The following is a 16722-nucleotide window of genomic DNA, read 5'->3' as shown; positions in this document are numbered from 1 at the left end:
CAAAAACTTGTCAAAAACAGTTCAAGAAAAATCTCAATCTCGCTGAACAATGGTCAAAAGTAGGTCCAAAAGTCGCAAAAATTGATTGAAAGACCATCAAAAAAATGTCCTGAATACGCCAAAATTGTTCAAAAATTATCAGAAAGAAACTCGGAAATCGAGCAAACAGCCAATAAATTGTCAAGAAGGAAACAAGTTAAATTTTTCTATTAGCTGAAAAATAATCGGAAAGAGCTACACCAAAGTTAGACGAAAAATTGTCGAAAACAAAATTGGAAAACGCAAAGTTTAGTTTAAAAATTTTTTGAAAATAGATCAGAAAAATGTCAGAAAAAAGCCGATAAATCTCTAAAATTGAATACGGAAAACGCGAGAGTTCGCCAAAAATTTTGTCGAAAATGGGTCAATAAAACGCCCTAAAAAATTGATAATATGTGGAAAATAGGTCCAAAAAACACCAAAATAATCCAAAAAAATTGCCGATAATATATCCGAAAACTCACAAATAATTTAAAAATCTTGTCGAAAACAAAAAATAGGTCAGCAGCGCGCCCTTGATTAGTCAATAATTTGTCGAAACCAGTTCCAAAAGAGCAAAAATTGGAATAAAAAAATTGAAATAGGGACCAGAAAACGTCTAGGATTGGCTCAAAAATTGTCTGACATAGAGTGACTCCGAAAAACTTCATAAAATAGCTCCAAAAACTTCATGAATCAACCGATAGTTTGTTGTTAAAACTAAATCCGGAAAATGCGAAAATTAGCCAAAAATTTGTCGGAAATGGGACTGAAAAAAACAAAAGTTTTTTAAAAAATTGTCAAAACCTTTTAAGTTAGCTGAAAAATTGTCAAACATAGGTGCGTAAAACGCCAAAATAAACCAAAACATTTGTAGAGAATAGGTCTGAGAACGCACAATGCGTTGAAAATATAGTCAAGAATAGTTTGGAAATAGGTTCGAAAAACGAATAAAAACGGTAAAAAAATGTTAAAAATGAATCAGCCTGAAAATTGAGGTAATTAGGTCCGGAAAACGACAAACGTAGCCGAAAATTTGTCAAAAATGGGTCAACGAAACAACTGAAATGAGCTAAAAAAAATCGAAACACAGTTTGGAAAACGCAAACATTAGCCAAAAGTTGTCTGAAATAGGCCTGGAAAGCGACAAAAAGAGCCGGAAAAACTAGGGAAGTGTTAAGAAGACGTCCTAAAGAAGCTGGCGTTTACTGGTAGGAAACATGTCCAGAAAATAATTAGTTTAGGAAATAAATTGTCGAAAATGGGGCACAAAAACTTCATAAATTAGTTAGGAAAAAAGTCAAAAATACGTCTTGAAAACGCAAAAACTAGCCTAATAATTGTCGAAAAGAGGTCTCTAATGCGACAGAAAAAGACAAAAAGCTGCATAGGTCAGCAATTTTGCGCGCAAAACTAATAATTCAAAAAAATGGTGAAAAGGTGTCAACAAAACGTCCGAGATAATCTGAAACAAATATCAAAGATTTTTGCAGAAAATGTAAAAATTGATCTAAATTTTTGCTTATACTCAAAACGCAGTCCAAAATATAAAAACTTTAAATTTTAAAATAAAAAAATAACCAATAAATACTCAAAGATGAATTCAGAAAACATGAAAACTATCCAATACTTTTTAAAAAGAGGTCCAGAAAATGACAGAAATAGCCAAAAACTTGAAAACAATAAATCTAGAAAAATCTCAATATAGCTGATTAGTTTTTGAAAAATTGCAAAATCTGATTGAAAGACCATCAAAAACATGTCGGGGATACGCCAAAATTGCTCAAAAAATTGTCAGAAAGAAACTCGGAAAACGACCAAACAGCCGAAAAATTGTCGATAAGGAACCAAGTTAAAATTTTAAATTAGCTGAAAAATTAGCGAAAAGAGCTGCACAAAAGTTGGTCGAAAAATTGTCGAAAACAAGTTCTGAAAACGTTAAGTTTTGTTTAAAAAAGTTGTTGAAAACAGATCAGGAAAATAACAGAAAAAAGCCGATAAATCGCTAAAATTGATTACGGAAAACGCGAATATTCGCCAAAAATTTTGTCAAAATTGTGTCAATAAAACGCCATAAATAAATTGAAAATATGTCGAAAATATTTCCGTAGAGCAACAAAATAATCCAAAAAATTGCCAATAATATGTCCGAAAACTCACAAATAATTTTAATATCTTGTCGAAAATCGAAAATAGGTCAGCAGAGCGCCCATGAGTAATCAATAATTTGTCTAAAACCAAATCCAAAAGCGAAAAAATCAGAAGAAAAAAATTGAAATAGGGACCAGAAAACGTCTTGGATTGGCTCAAAAATTTTCGAACGTAGGATGGCTGCAAAAAACTTCATAAAAATAGCTCCAAAAAACTTCAGAAGTCAACCGATGGTTTGTTGTTAAAATTAAATCTGGAAAACGCAAAAATTAGCCAAGAATTTGTCGGAGATGGGCCTGAAAAAAGACAAAAAGAGTTTTAAAAAAATCGTCAAAACCTCTTAAGTTAGATGAAAAATTGTCGAACATAGGTGCGTAAAACGCCAAAACAATCCACAACCTTTTTTTGAAAATAGGTCTAAAAACGCAAAATGTGTTGAAAATATAGTCGAGAATAGGTCTGGAAGGCGTCCTAAAATAACCAATAATTTGTCGAAAAGGTTCCGAAAACGCAAAAACTAGAAAAAAATAGTCGAACTGGGGTCCGTAAAACGCCAATTCTAGTCGAATAATTGTCAAAGATAGGTTCGGAAAACGTCTTCGAATGGCTAAAAATTTGTCGCCATATTTAGCCGAAAAATTGTCGAAAATTGGGCTTGTAAGACTTGCATTTAGACTTACCTAGCAGTGACATTGGCTTGAACTTAGGTCCTTAGACCGACGAATTGCTCCCACCCCTGCAAAAAATTTGGCATTGGCTGCAACACCTAGTTATACATTAATGTGGAAAGTTAAAGCTCTGACGTCTGCTCATTATACAGCATGCTCAATTCAGTTATTATCCAAACATCTAATCAATAAAAATGCGAACACAAGGTCGAATATATTTGCTCACTTTACTATCGTGACACTGAAGAGGTTTTGCGAGAACAACCAAAACCATTTGCGCAGTCTCTTATCTTATCTCACATAAAAAAGCATAATAGCTCTGAGCTGTCAGAACTTTATGACTATTTGTTTGGTTGACTTGATGTGCATTCTTTAGATTTTTAATTAACTCTGATATTTATCTTTTTTATTTCTGTAATCATTTATTGATTATCTCAATGGCTTTTTAAGGGGTCTTTGTAAGCATTGATATGTCAATTTTCGACTCAAAGATGCTAACTTTAAATTATATCAAATAACTTTAAAATTAAAATAAACAATTTATTAAACAATTTGCTATTAAAGGTCAAGCATTGTGATTGTTATTACATTGATAATTGCTTTCGTCCTTTGAAAGATTGGTCAAAGTCTTCATCGTAAAGTTTCTCCTTTAATAGTTGTTCCATTTAAAGAGTCCAACAATTTGTCCCAGAGAGTCCCAAAATGTCGACAAAACTTGTACAAGACGATCGCCCAAAAATTAAAGACAAACAAAGACATCCGGGCACATTCTTTGTTATCAACAAATATCTGGCACCCAAACACAGATTTACCCAGCAGAAGAAAAAGATTGTCCAGAAAGAATACCGGTCAAGCGTCTATTCCTTAGCTTTGTTGAATACTCTAGTGCTATTGGGTGGTTTGATGTCGATTTTGATTGGCTGGTACAATTTGACCAATCAGAGCTACAACCGAGACTTTCTGGGATCTAGTTTGTACACAGTTGTATCATGTGTAGTGATATCAATCGGGGCTTGTGTTATTATGTTGTCCATAGGAGGGATTGTCATTGCCTTGGGAATCATGAAAAAACCCCTGAAGGTAGGCTAGAATTGAAATCTGTTCCTCATTTAAGACGGACTCATGAGAATACCAGTATCAACCAGTATAAGGTGTGCAAAATACGCATTCTGCACCTATAATTAATATAGAAAGGGTTTTTTGAATAATCGATTTCCGCAAGACAATTTTTGACCAACTTTGACGCATTTAAGCTTCCATTGGCGAGTTTTTGGTTATTTTAGAGGTATTCTCGCCTTAACGATTGTAGCAGATCTCTCCAAATGGTTGCATATTGACTGAAAATTGGCTGTGTTTTGTGGCAAAGTTTTAGCGCAAAGATATTACCAATAGTTATGGCCCAGGTTGAGATGCCATTCGGAAGTGACCTCTAATCAGATCGTGCCAGAAGAAAGTATCCTCTGATCAGACCATCCCAGACCAAAGTGTTCACTGATCAGACTGAAGTGCGTTTGAATCACCGTTTGTGCTCGAATTGCGGTCGAAGTTGTCACTAATCAGACCTTGCAATACGGAAATGACCTCTGATCAGACCGAAATCAGACCACTGCCCAGACGATTTTGCAAACATCGCCCAGACCAAACCCAGATCGTTAAGAAGATTATGTGCTCAAAATTACTTCTGATCAAACTATTGTGCGCTCGAAATCGCCTCTGATTAGACTCAATTGCGCTCGAAGTAGTCTTATTAGTCAAAAATTTTTTTTTATAAACGAATCTCTTTAAATTTGCTATAAAATATTGATTTCATAAAAATTAATGTTTGTAGTATTAAATTCATCCGAGGAAAAGCCAATTCTATAAGTTTTGCTAATGTAAATGAAACCTAACTGTTGAGAAAAAAATTATTTAGCATACCATTAGTGCGTATTTCTGACTCAATGGATTAACTTATACAGCTTTTTATAAAAAACGTCCTGGTCTTCAGTATACCAAAATTTCATTTTTTTTGCCTCTGGGCAGAGCCAACCTCTCTCATTGAAATAATACAAAAAATGGAAAGAAAAAAAACGCGCTCAAAATGATCTCTGATCAGACACAATTGCGCTCAAAATCTTCTCTGATCAGGCTAATGTGCGCTTGAATTCGCCTCTGATCAGACCAACCCAGACGGAAATGACCTCTGATCAAACCATTACGATCCGGAAGTGACCTCTGATCAGACCATCCCCACACGGAAGTGACCTTTGATTATACTTAAGCGCGCTCGAACCAAATCCCAGACCCTGTAATTTTGGTCTGGAACTCCTCGGTTTGCGTTGGACTGGGCGCTGATCTGAGGTCACTTCCGTCTGGTACCTCAACCTGGGAGATGCATGGGGCAAGTGTAACCTGTACGCATTCTACAATTAGTAGGAAACTGTAGTAAACAGTTTGAAGTGCGCGACCCATGCAGGTCTGGTCAGACTAACCTGGCGTGCACAGTGAGTTCCACCAGCTCACCTAGACCGATAGCGGCTCTAATCAGACTGAAATTAGAGACCTCTGTTCCGCCTATCAACACTTTACCACTGGACACTCCAGACTCTATTTTGTGCTCTCTTTAGATTCCCTAGTCCAAACGTAATGTCAAATATGCAAAAATTTTCAAACTTTTCCAGATTAATGATAGATTCCCAAATATTTGCAAATTTTCATAGCTGAAGGTCAAATTTGCAAATTTTGTGAACGTGTTACGTTCATTATGAGTGCCGTTCAGCTATAGAAAGACTTTTTGAGGGACTATCTGGATTATCCAGATTCTGGATTGGCCCTTATCAGATTATACTCAGACCATAGAGTAGTTTCTAGACTGTGACAGTTGTTCGTGTCTTACCCCGCGCACGACCCCGGTCGGTCTGATTGTACCGAATCGAGTAATGTACTTCAAACTGAATAATTTTCGAGTTAAGTGCGCAATTGTATTCCTCCTAATGGAAGAGTCCATCCTATTTTTAATACATTGAAGCGTTCCATAATTGATAAAATTGGAGATCAACGCTTTCGGAAGGAAATTATTATTTACTTTTATTTATTAATTTCTTAGTATTTTTCTAAGTTGATAAAATTTAAAAACCTTTGCCATACCATGCGCATAGTAATTCAAAAAACTTTCGAAAAATTATTTTGAGAAAATATTAATGTTTTTGTTAGATCTTCTTGTTAGAAATTGAATTTCTTACTGAAAAAAAAGATCAGCTATCCAAAGGAAGGTTCATCTGCGTAGCTACTTAAAAACCTTTGTCAACTAAACTCTGCAAATACTATCCAGGACTAGTTGCCCAGTTCTTTGCTCCGAACAAAAAAAACAATAATCAAAAATTGCAATACTCCAGTAATCACAAATTGGTATTTTAGCTCCGAAGATTGGCAGCATTTTTATCTTTTTTTTTATAACAAATTTTATGTATTATTGAAAACCACTTGATTTTATGAATGACATGGCGTCTTGGTAATGTGCGTTTGCGCGCGCATGATGTTCCGATCCTGCCCATCCACGTTTTGATTTATTAGTCTACCAAATGAGGAACAGAAAGAAAAGGTTCAAAACTCTTATATATTTCAGCAAACAATTGAGTGAAAAAAAAGCTGGATTAGAGAGCCGATGAGGCTTGCCACTGATGAAAGTTTTGGAAAAGACACACCCAAAAGCAAGTACTAGCAAACATTAAATACGGCCGAAACTCGATGATTATGTTTAAAAAAATAGAAAAAAAAAATGAAGAAGGAATCCGATCTAAACATATCAATCTGTACTTCATTAGATGTTCACTGGATAAGATATAAGACCTCTCAACAATGCAACTTGTTGACAAGCTGGCAATAAAGAGCACAATGGACAAAGTGAAAAAATACAATTCTCATTTTTTGGAAACAACCATTTTCAAGATGGTTGAAACCACTTCGTATCAACTCGGCTCATTCGGGAGGCTAATTTATCCATGAAGCAATTGATGATGTCGTTATCTGTAATACAATGGAAGATTGAAAATTTAACAGCGCTAATTGGGACAACGCACTAGTGTCATAATCTGGAAAGAAAATATAAAACTCAGAATCATCGAATATCCAAAAATCCAAAATCCAAATATCCAATTTTTTTTTAAATAAAAACGCGTAGTACCAAAGCCCATTAATAATTGATTTAAAATTAACTTATGGTAAACATTGGATCTTGGTTTACTGGAAAGAGGATGCGACTTATCGTTACAGAGAACAAGAAACAAAATTGAAAGAACTAATATAAAAATGAACTGAAAAATCAACTGAAATTTTATGAAAAGTATATTTTCAAAAGTTCCATTGAACCATAATCTTTGAACTTTAAGCAAAACAGATCAATTTGCAACTGCTCAGGAATTCAGTTGTGCTTGTTCGTTTTGAAGCCAAACAATAGGACGGAAAAAACAGCAAATACTGATAAACTAGAAATTTCACCAACAAATTCTCGAAACCACAGTGTCGAAGCCATTTTATCTATAATACATTAGAAACCATTAAAACGTCAAACTAACAAAAGCAATTAAAATTTTCCTTAAAATAAAGTCCATTTTAAAATAAAGCGATTAAAACAAAGACCCTCCTAGTTTTATTTGTGTCTTCGAGGTAAAACGTCTTTGTGGAAATTACAACAAAAAGAACCGAAAATACTGACACATTTCTAAGCTCTATGGACATCTGTCGAAACATAAACAGCTGCGGACATATTCTTTAGAGCAAAAAAATGTGATTAGTTCTGTCAACAATTAGACTTAAATACTTGTTGACGACAAAGATAACAATGGAATAACAAAAATGCTTTCTTTAAAGAAAAAAATTGAAAGTCTTTAAAACCGTTGACTATAAACTGAACTCAGGAAACACGTTCAAATAAAGAATTGTGAAAGCGTTCAAAGCCTTTGATTGTCATAAATATACCGATTGACAATAAAAAGAACAACATTTACAGTCAAAAACAAACGAATCCTAATAAATTTTTTGAGAGCACGGATGTGCAGCCGTTAAAGCTATGAGCTTTCCACTGAATTCTTTGAACAGGGTTTTTTGCGCATTTCAACAATTCCAGTTGGAACTATCCTTAGTGAGATAAGTTGAAAAGAGAACAAACAACAACCCCAGATACAGGAAAATATGCAAATATGGGGGAAACACAAAACATTTTTCTAGAAAAAATAAATTAAAAGTCATTAAAACTTTTAGCTCTAATCCAAAACCAGTAAATAGATTCATTTAAACGTCTATAGAAGTGATTAGGGCATTTGATTGACAGGGATATGCCGTATGAAAACGAAAAGAACCACAATTACAGGCAAAATGCGAAAAGTTTTGTGAGAACGGCTTCGCAGTCGATGAAACCATCAGCTATTCACGGAAGTCATTAAAAAAGTTTATTTTGCGCATTTTTCAAAGCTAATTGGAGCTATAATCATTATGATTAGTTGAAAAGGGAAAAAATAACTACCTCCTACAGTAAAACGTTCAAAAATTCACAAAATTTTTTTGAAATTTCGTACTAAGAAAGCCAAAAAACACAACTTGAAAATAAAACCAATTTAAAGAGTATTTTTGTCTGCTTGGAACAAGTTTTGCCCTGTATAAAAAGAGATTCACCTACATGTGGACAGAAATAAGATCAAAAATTGACAAATTTCAAAACCTCACTAACATTCTCTGAAAACAAATACATTCAAAATCATAAGAGGCAATAGATATTAATTGAAGGTACTGTATAGCCTCACCTGCAGCTCTTTGTGAACCCATTGGAATCTTTAATATTTGAAATCTAGTTATGCGGCTGCAATAAGTTTTCAAAAGAATCCGAAACAAAAGCAAATCAATTACAATTTACGAAAATACATTTTCAAAGCCATAAAATCTATGAGCTTTTCTCTAAAGACAAACTATATTTTCATATAGTATATAAGGTGTATATAAGATTGATAGTTATTGATTTGGCCTGAATTTTGAATAATTCATGTCAGTAATCAACATAAAAAAACAAAACTCGGAATAAATTTTGAAAAAGACACATTTTGTATAAAATTTAGATTTATTTTCCAAAAACCGACAAAAATTTAATCCCAGAAAACTTCTACAGGAAGCAAATGTACAGATATGTTTCTAGGTGTTTTCAGAAATTGTGGCAGGAGATGTTAGGTCTCTACTTCCTGCAATTTTAAACGAAGTAGGAAACAAAAGCTTATTTGGAGCCTTTTTTGAGTTGAAAATGTCTCAAATTCGAAAAATTTAGCAAACATGTTGACCAAAAAGCTCGATTAAAACGAATTGCCGAGCCTTATCTATCCTTTAAAGTAAAACCAATAACATTGTTTTAAAATTTTTTTTTACGAGTTTTAGATGAATTTACGAAAATTTGGTCAAAAATTAGGGAAAATGTGAATAAAAACATCGGAATTCACTCTACTTTTCTCAAAAGTTTAAACCTCGATATTTCCCCGTAAAATATAAAAATAAAAAAAAATCTGTTTAATTCCATAATCTACGCTGGACGAGCTCTCTAATGATACCAGTCTCAACTCTCCACGATTAATATATCGATCGGCTGAAATTGTCTGAACAAAAAAAACCCATTTGAGTTTATAGTTCCTTCCCCCCATGTGGTCGGAACAATTAAATAATTTTAAAGCCTTGATTAAATACTCATTAATCAAATACCTACCAAAAGCCTTATATCATATATCAAGATCAAATTCTAAAGAATGGTTTCCAAAAAAGTTTGAAATTAAATATGAGACTTTTTTGTTTTTACGACAAGATACAGTTAATTGGAGAGTTCTAGGAAAACAAAGCGTAGTGAAAAAATTGTTGATTAGAGGGCTATAGATTCCAGCCTCTAGTTCACTATAATTTTTTAGTGAACTACTATAAAGGGTAGTTCACTACCCTTTTAAGAAAGCTACTTTCCCTAGTGTTTCATTAAAATTTCATAGTTTTTAAAAATTTGAACAGAAAATTTCTAACTACCCCTGATTTCCGTAGTATATCATTATATTCGAGTTTCTGGCGCACCAACTCCATGAAAACAATCTATCTGGTTTAAAAAGACAAACCACGAAGTGATTGGGCCTCCAGGTAGTTGAAATTGTTCAAAAAGCAAAAACACTGGTCTTGAATTAGTTTTCGAGAGTTGGGGGCTTTTTTCATGAATTTTGCATTTTTTCACACTGCGGAAGAGAAATACTGCATCTCTTCATTTTGTTGTTAATGAGCAAATGGCTACCTAAAGAATACCAAGAACATCTGTGAAGGATCCTGTATTACATTTGTTTGTTTTGCTGTTGAATTCAGGAAAAGACGGATCAAGCACTTGAGCAGAAAAAATGATTCTAGAAAAAACGCACCAATAGAGATAGATATAAGAGTAAAAACGAAAATTTTAATGAAACATAGAGCTATCCACAGCGATTTCGAACTTTTATTGTGTTAGATCTGCTAAGACTCTTAACAAAGCTAATTATTTTCATCAGGTAGCGTCAACTTTAACACGATAAAAATTGCATGTTGAGATAATATTTTAGTTTTTCCCAACACTATCTGGTAAGGTTTTGCCAGACATCTCTCAGATTTTGTAAGATGTTACAGAAACTCAGAAATGAAAGATTTTTTCATTGCGTAAGATTTCATCTGACATTTATCTGTGCCCAATTGCAGTCCCAAAAGGCTGATTCGGCACCAATGACGCTGTTCCTTTCATTCACTTTACTTATCGATTAAATTAAGATATAAAATTTAATAAATGGTTACCCCTCTATAATTAGAGAAGTTGTTTTGGTCTTTATCTGTGATGAAAGGTTGAGTTCTTCCTGTGGCATGTTGTGACCGTTGCTGTGCCAACAGGTTTACTCTAGGCTATAATTTCCTGGCTATTTTGTCCGGTTCGGTTATGACACATCCGTCTGACCAGATCTTACGCCATAAAAAAACGCAACACTTTTCTCCTGTTAGATTTTGATAGGCACCCGGACTGAACGGCAATTCAATATCTGTACTGATTCAGAGCTATGATCATGTCACTTTTTACACTTGTCAGTATAAATGCAACTCATTTCCAAGACGTGCAAGTCTAAATGCAAGTCTTGGCCAAGACATGCACGTCTAATTGCAAGTCTTGGCCAAGACGTGCACGTTTAAATGCAAGTCTTGGCCAAGACGTGCAAGTCTAAATGCAAGTCTTGGCCAAGACTTGGCACGTCTAAAACACGTCAAAAATAGCCGAAAAAAACGTCAAAAGTGGGCAAAAAAACGTCCAAAATAAGTCCAAAAACCGTCGAATATAGACTAAAAAACGTCAAAAATGGCCAAAAAATCTCCAAAAGAGTTCCAGAAAACGTCAAAAATTGCCGAAAAAACGTCAGAAATGTCCGAAAAAACGTCCCAAATATCTCCAACAAACGACAAAAGTAGCCGGAAAAAACGTCAGAAATGGTGGAAATAACGTCCAAAATAGGTCCAACAAACGTCGAAAATAGCCAAAAAAACGTCAGAATATGACATCCTATTTTGATGAGTGTTTCACAAAATATGGCCCAACGAGAGATGTCTCCCAACGAGAGACATGAATTATCGATCATAACTCATAAACTCGTTTATAACTCATACGGGTTTTTATCAATCATTACACGAATAATTGTAACACATTTAACTTACGGATGACAATAGTGGTTCACTGGCTAGTTTGTATTAAGGCATCGAAATTGGCGTATTTGGGTCATTTTGACTAGATCCATATTCTGGCTGATTTGGTACATTTTGGACCAAAACAGGATCAATTGGTGTCCAAAACAGGATCAATTGGCGCTTGCTGGCGGATAACAGGGCCTCGGTATAGCAAGGGGACCCTAACTGCGCTACCCCTTTTCACATTTTTCTTTTGATAGGAAGGCTTGACATTTGGAAAATCTGAAAAAAATCAAGTATGGTCAATTTTTGGCTAAAATTGGGCTCCAAACGGCTGAAAAACGGCTGAAAACGGCTCCAAAAAACGTCAAAAGTGACCGAAAAATCGTCAAAAAATAAGTCCGAAAAGCGTCAAAAATGGCCGAAAAACCCCAAAATTAGGTTCAAAAAACTTCAAACTATCAGCTGGTATCGGTTGTCAGGCGCCGAGAAAGTGCATAAAAAGAAATGCAAAAATCGTGGCACGTTGCGAAATTTTTTGGAATTCGAAGTTTTCATTCGAAATTTTTTGAAAATTTGGTTTGGACTTGGGAATCAACTTGCAATTGTAATCCAAGTCTTGGCAAGACTTGTCAGATTTACAGACATGTTTTTAGACGTGCAGAGTACTGATATGTGCAAGTAGACTTGCAGTTAGACTGGCCCAGTACTGATCTTGACTTGCAGTTCAGTCCGGTACAATTTTGACCGTGTAAAGAGTGATAAGATTCAATTTTAATCTATTAAGACATGAAAAACAGTTTCTATTGCGTAAGAACGTTAAAGATGTCTTATAAAGTCTTAGTTAGGTGACCCGCAACGCATAAATACTGAAAAGACAGCTTTGTAAGAAATTTGTCAGATCATTCGCGATATAAATTCTCGAATCATTAGGAAAGAGAAATTTAAAAAAAATGAAAGCGAAATTTGATGCAGCGGAGGTTGGGGAGAATGATCAGATAAAAAATTGCCACAAGAAATTGGTTTTGAGTTTTAGTTGTTTTCCCTGCTGACTGCTATATTGATTGTGGTTCACGTGATAGTATCTGCAAGCACACTGCTGCTGAGACTAGACCAAGTTCATACCGATGCAAAGGTGACACTTGAGAGAGTTGTGTTTGTGGATTACGGAGATGAGCCAACAGTCACGACTTCACTGGATCGACTGTAAGAGTAAATGCCAGTTTTAGGCCTCAAATTATTAAAAACCTCAAAAATTCCAATGAGACTGGCCTTTATTGATTAATATTGCACAGTCGAGCTTTCTATTTCAAATCGAAGACATATCTGGTCATTTGCCGAGCAAAAGTCTTTTTACATTTCTTTTTTTTTAAAGAATGAAAAATTTTTTAAAGTATTTTGTTTCATTTCTTCACATACCCAAGCATTCATGGAGCAAGGCTACAATGCATTGCACCAGGCCAGTCCATTTTATAGGGCAGTTGGAAAATTGCCATAACTGCCAAATTTGTCCTATTTCTTAAGAGAAGGCAGTTATGGCAGCTGAACTAAATTACCACATTAGTTGATTGAATGAACGTGAGAACTTTTAGGCCATGATAAAATTCTGCCTATTTTTTTTATTTACTAATTTTGTAAAACACTGCAGATTTTTGACTGATTAGTGTTCTCGAGAATAGAAGCAGATGAAGCAGCACACTTGCTGACTTCGCTATGAGCAATACTGAGTTATTAATTTTTTACGCAAAATATTCAAGTCAAAAATGCTGACTAATGAAAAAAAATATCCTCAACTCATGATTTGTTAATACCTCGATTTGATTTCTGTATCTCATTAATTTTAGCTGATTATGATAATTAGTGCCACGCTAACGTTCAGTCTGAAAAATAATAGTCGAGCGTAATGATTAAGTCAAGCAAATTTTGATCATGGTATTTGGGTTGAGCAAGGGCCAACGTAAAAAACCTGGGTTGCGCTAAATTCAAGCTTTTCGCTAACGAGGAGTTGAAATCTTTTTCTAGAGTATACAAGTTGAGCGCTGTTCTTGCAAAAAATATTATGGTAGAGCATTATGCTTCCATAAATAGAGATGTAAAACTGGGATACCACAGTCCATGCGTCGATTCCTGAAAATAACGTTAAGGTCGACAAAACTCTATTGGTATAATTTACATACCCAAATACAAGAACACCCCCTTTACAGTGATTAATAGTAACGACGACACTAATAATAGTCTGACAAGACATAAACCCAAAAACGGATATCAAACGGTGCTAAAAATAGCAGTAAAAGAGATTTTAGTTTGTTTCTATGACCAGATAAAAATTTTTAAAATGTTTGGTTGTGCATATTTTGCTTTAAAAGTTAACTAAAATTTTTGAGAAGCGATGCGTTATGATATATTGTTTTGTTGTTTGTGCTTTGGTTCAGAACAAAACATAATGGAATGAAAGTTTTCGAAATCTACGTTTACCTTTTCATTGTTTAGCAACAGCTTTAGTTTCTCTCAACGTGACTTTCTTCCAAGTGCAAAATATAAAAAACTGAAAATTTAAGAACAAAACTCTCTGAGGCTCTCTCACATCTCTATATTGCTGACTTTATTAAATCTTACACCAGTTTAGTGACAGTCTCCAGTCTACTGTCTGAATGTAAAGCAGGATTTGCGATCTTAAGGCTTCATTTGCGATTTCGATTTGAAAACATATTTCCTTTGCACATCAATTACATTTCTTTTCAGTTCTATAAACCTTTTCCTCACAGGGAAGACAAAATCTGTGACATATTCTAACCAGAATAATTTGGAATAGAAAATCTTGATATGAGATAAAAATGGGTTGATATTTAGTCTTAACCTTGTTCATACAAATTAGCAGTGGCATCACCTACAGAAAAGATGTTTTAGTTTGAGAACTCTTAAGAAAACCAGGAAAATTACCTTAAAAGCTGCTAATGATGAAAGTCGCGTGGACTGCTTTTTTGCTGTAGATTTAAAATTTATATTTTTTTAGATTAACCACTTCTTCAGACATTTCGACGTTATTACTGTGCCTCAGATAATTAGGACAGTCACAACAGATTACACACGCTTTAATGATGTGTAATCCGTTATGATACTGGGAAAATTAGGCGCAAAAAGATGACCTCGTAGAAATCTACCATAAAACTGTTCGAGAAGTTGTATCGCCTCAAAAAAATCTATCTGAATCTGCCCCATGTGTACGAGATGAATATTCTATCCATTATATAGAATAAAATCTAAGCAAATTTGATTTGAAAAAAAAACAAGAACAATTAGACACCCGGTCACTTCGTCATTAAAACAGTCAATCAAATTATATAAATAATGCTAAAGCACAATACTTTTTGAAAATGCACAAAAATCAGAACAAGCACAAAGATAAAAATTAAAAAATGAATTAAAATAGAGTTGAAAAAGTCCGAAAATTTCACTTTTAGTATGCTACTCACTTTAAAAAAGCTACCCATTATGTTCTAAAAAAAACTTTTCTATTTTAATGAGATTGAAAGTCACTTTGTCATTATGTTATCAGGGAGCTTTTGTTTTTCAATTTTCTTCTCAATTACTTTTCTCTCAAAAATTTTGCAACTAACTTTTCCAGAAACACCTTTGCACTAAAGCAAAAAACAGAGTTTTCATTTTATTCACACACTTTCTGATTGACGGTATTTTGCATTACTTTTCATGGCATCCATAATTTTTTTCATAAAATCACTTTTCAGATATTATACATCGTCAACGAAATCTTTGACTGTGACTTTTCATAGACGGTATAATAGAAAGTTGCAATTCTTTTCCTCTTGGTAAACTTATTAAATCCCTAACAATAAGTCCTTGTATGTTTCAGACATGACGATGAAAAATGCTGCGGAATCACACACTACACCGATTGGCAACGTTCAAGATTTGTACAGAATAGAAATCGGGAAAGGGACCCAACCCTACAACCAGGGCAACTTGTTCACGCGCCTGATTCTTGCTGCAAGACGGTGCTGAAACATTGCGGCACTTTAGCACATCCAAATAATTTATTTGAGCATGGTTGTTTGCAGAAAATTGTGGATATTTTGGAACATAATCTGCTGTGGATTGCGATTTGGGAAATTGTCATGGTTATTTTACATTTGTTGACCTTTTCGTGCTCGCTGATTTTGATTTACAAAATGAAGGAAAAAACTATATGGGAGTGGTATACTGGTTTATCGAAAGCACGACTGAAATAAGGGAAACCAAAATCAGATCGGGAAAATGATTTTATACGCTATAGTGTTTGCCGGTACCAAGTTTGTACTCCGAACATTTCCTCGTTTTTAAGCGGTCTAGAAAGATTCGTTTTTTGCACTTTAAAAATGGTGAAAGCAAAATGGTGAATTTTAAATGCTCTGAAAGAATTCCATCAACCGATTGTTTCATTAGTTTTAGTCAATATTAAAAACCCTATAAGTTAAGCTAGTTAGACACACAGACTATTCAAGATTCATGATAAAGTCGTATCCGTTTTTCATGGAGGCAAAAACAAATTGGTACCGACAAAATACGTAATCCATTCAATTACCTCAAATGCATTTTGTACCTAATCATTCAATTGTCTTAATATGGAAAACATTTCTTTTTGCACGCTCAAAATTTATTATTAGATTTTCTTTTAGTTTTTAGCGCGCAGTGATTATTATATAAAGCCGGCAAATTTAGATTCAGGATGATTTTGCGCACGATAAAATTTTGGTCACCCAAGCATACTCTAATAAAGTTCTTGACTGTTTAAGATCTTACACTTCGCAAGTTCTCTTCAAGGCAAAACGAGATGAGTTGTCTTTCTGGTTGAAAATGGCAGTTTCGCTTGAATAACTTTAACATTCTTTGACAATTAAATTAACTTCAATAATCTTTTCGTTGCTCAAACAAGGTTTCACGCATGAGCGCACCAGTTCTGTGGTTTGATGTGACCTTGTACAGAATTAGTGATAAAGTTTGTGTGCCACAAAACGTTCATAAACATATCTGTTTTATGTTGTAAAGCATAATGATAAGCAATGATGCCCCCCCCCCCCCCCATAATCCTTTGAGAATCTACAAAAAAGAACTTTGTATATAAGCTGATTTTTAGATTACATATATATAAACATAAAAATTGTACAAAAGAAGGCGTGTCGATATTTTCCTACAATGTTCTGACCCCTCTCAT

General features: G+C 34.3%; 1 protein-coding gene across 1 annotated transcript; it reads left to right on the top strand.

Annotated features, from left to right (window-relative positions):
- Window positions 1-3391: 3391 nt before the first annotated feature.
- On the top strand, window positions 3392-15807 carry LOC142337123 (tetraspanin-11-like). The gene is made up of 3 exons (XM_075386219.1): window positions 3392-3917; window positions 12550-12719; window positions 15385-15807. The coding sequence occupies exons 1-3, from the start codon at window positions 3540-3542 to the stop codon at window positions 15758-15760; spliced, it is 924 nt and encodes a 307-aa protein (XP_075242334.1). The 5' UTR covers window positions 3392-3539; the 3' UTR covers window positions 15761-15807.
- The last annotated feature ends 915 nt before the right edge of the window (window positions 15808-16722 follow it).

Source organism: Convolutriloba macropyga, chromosome 3 (genome assembly GCF_964194025.1).
Source record: "Convolutriloba macropyga chromosome 3, txConMacr16.3, whole genome shotgun sequence".
NCBI classification, from domain to species: Eukaryota; Metazoa; Xenacoelomorpha; order Acoela; family Convolutidae; genus Convolutriloba; species Convolutriloba macropyga.
Note: the sequence above shows the minus strand (reverse complement) of the source record. Positions and strands in the feature narration are given on the sequence as shown.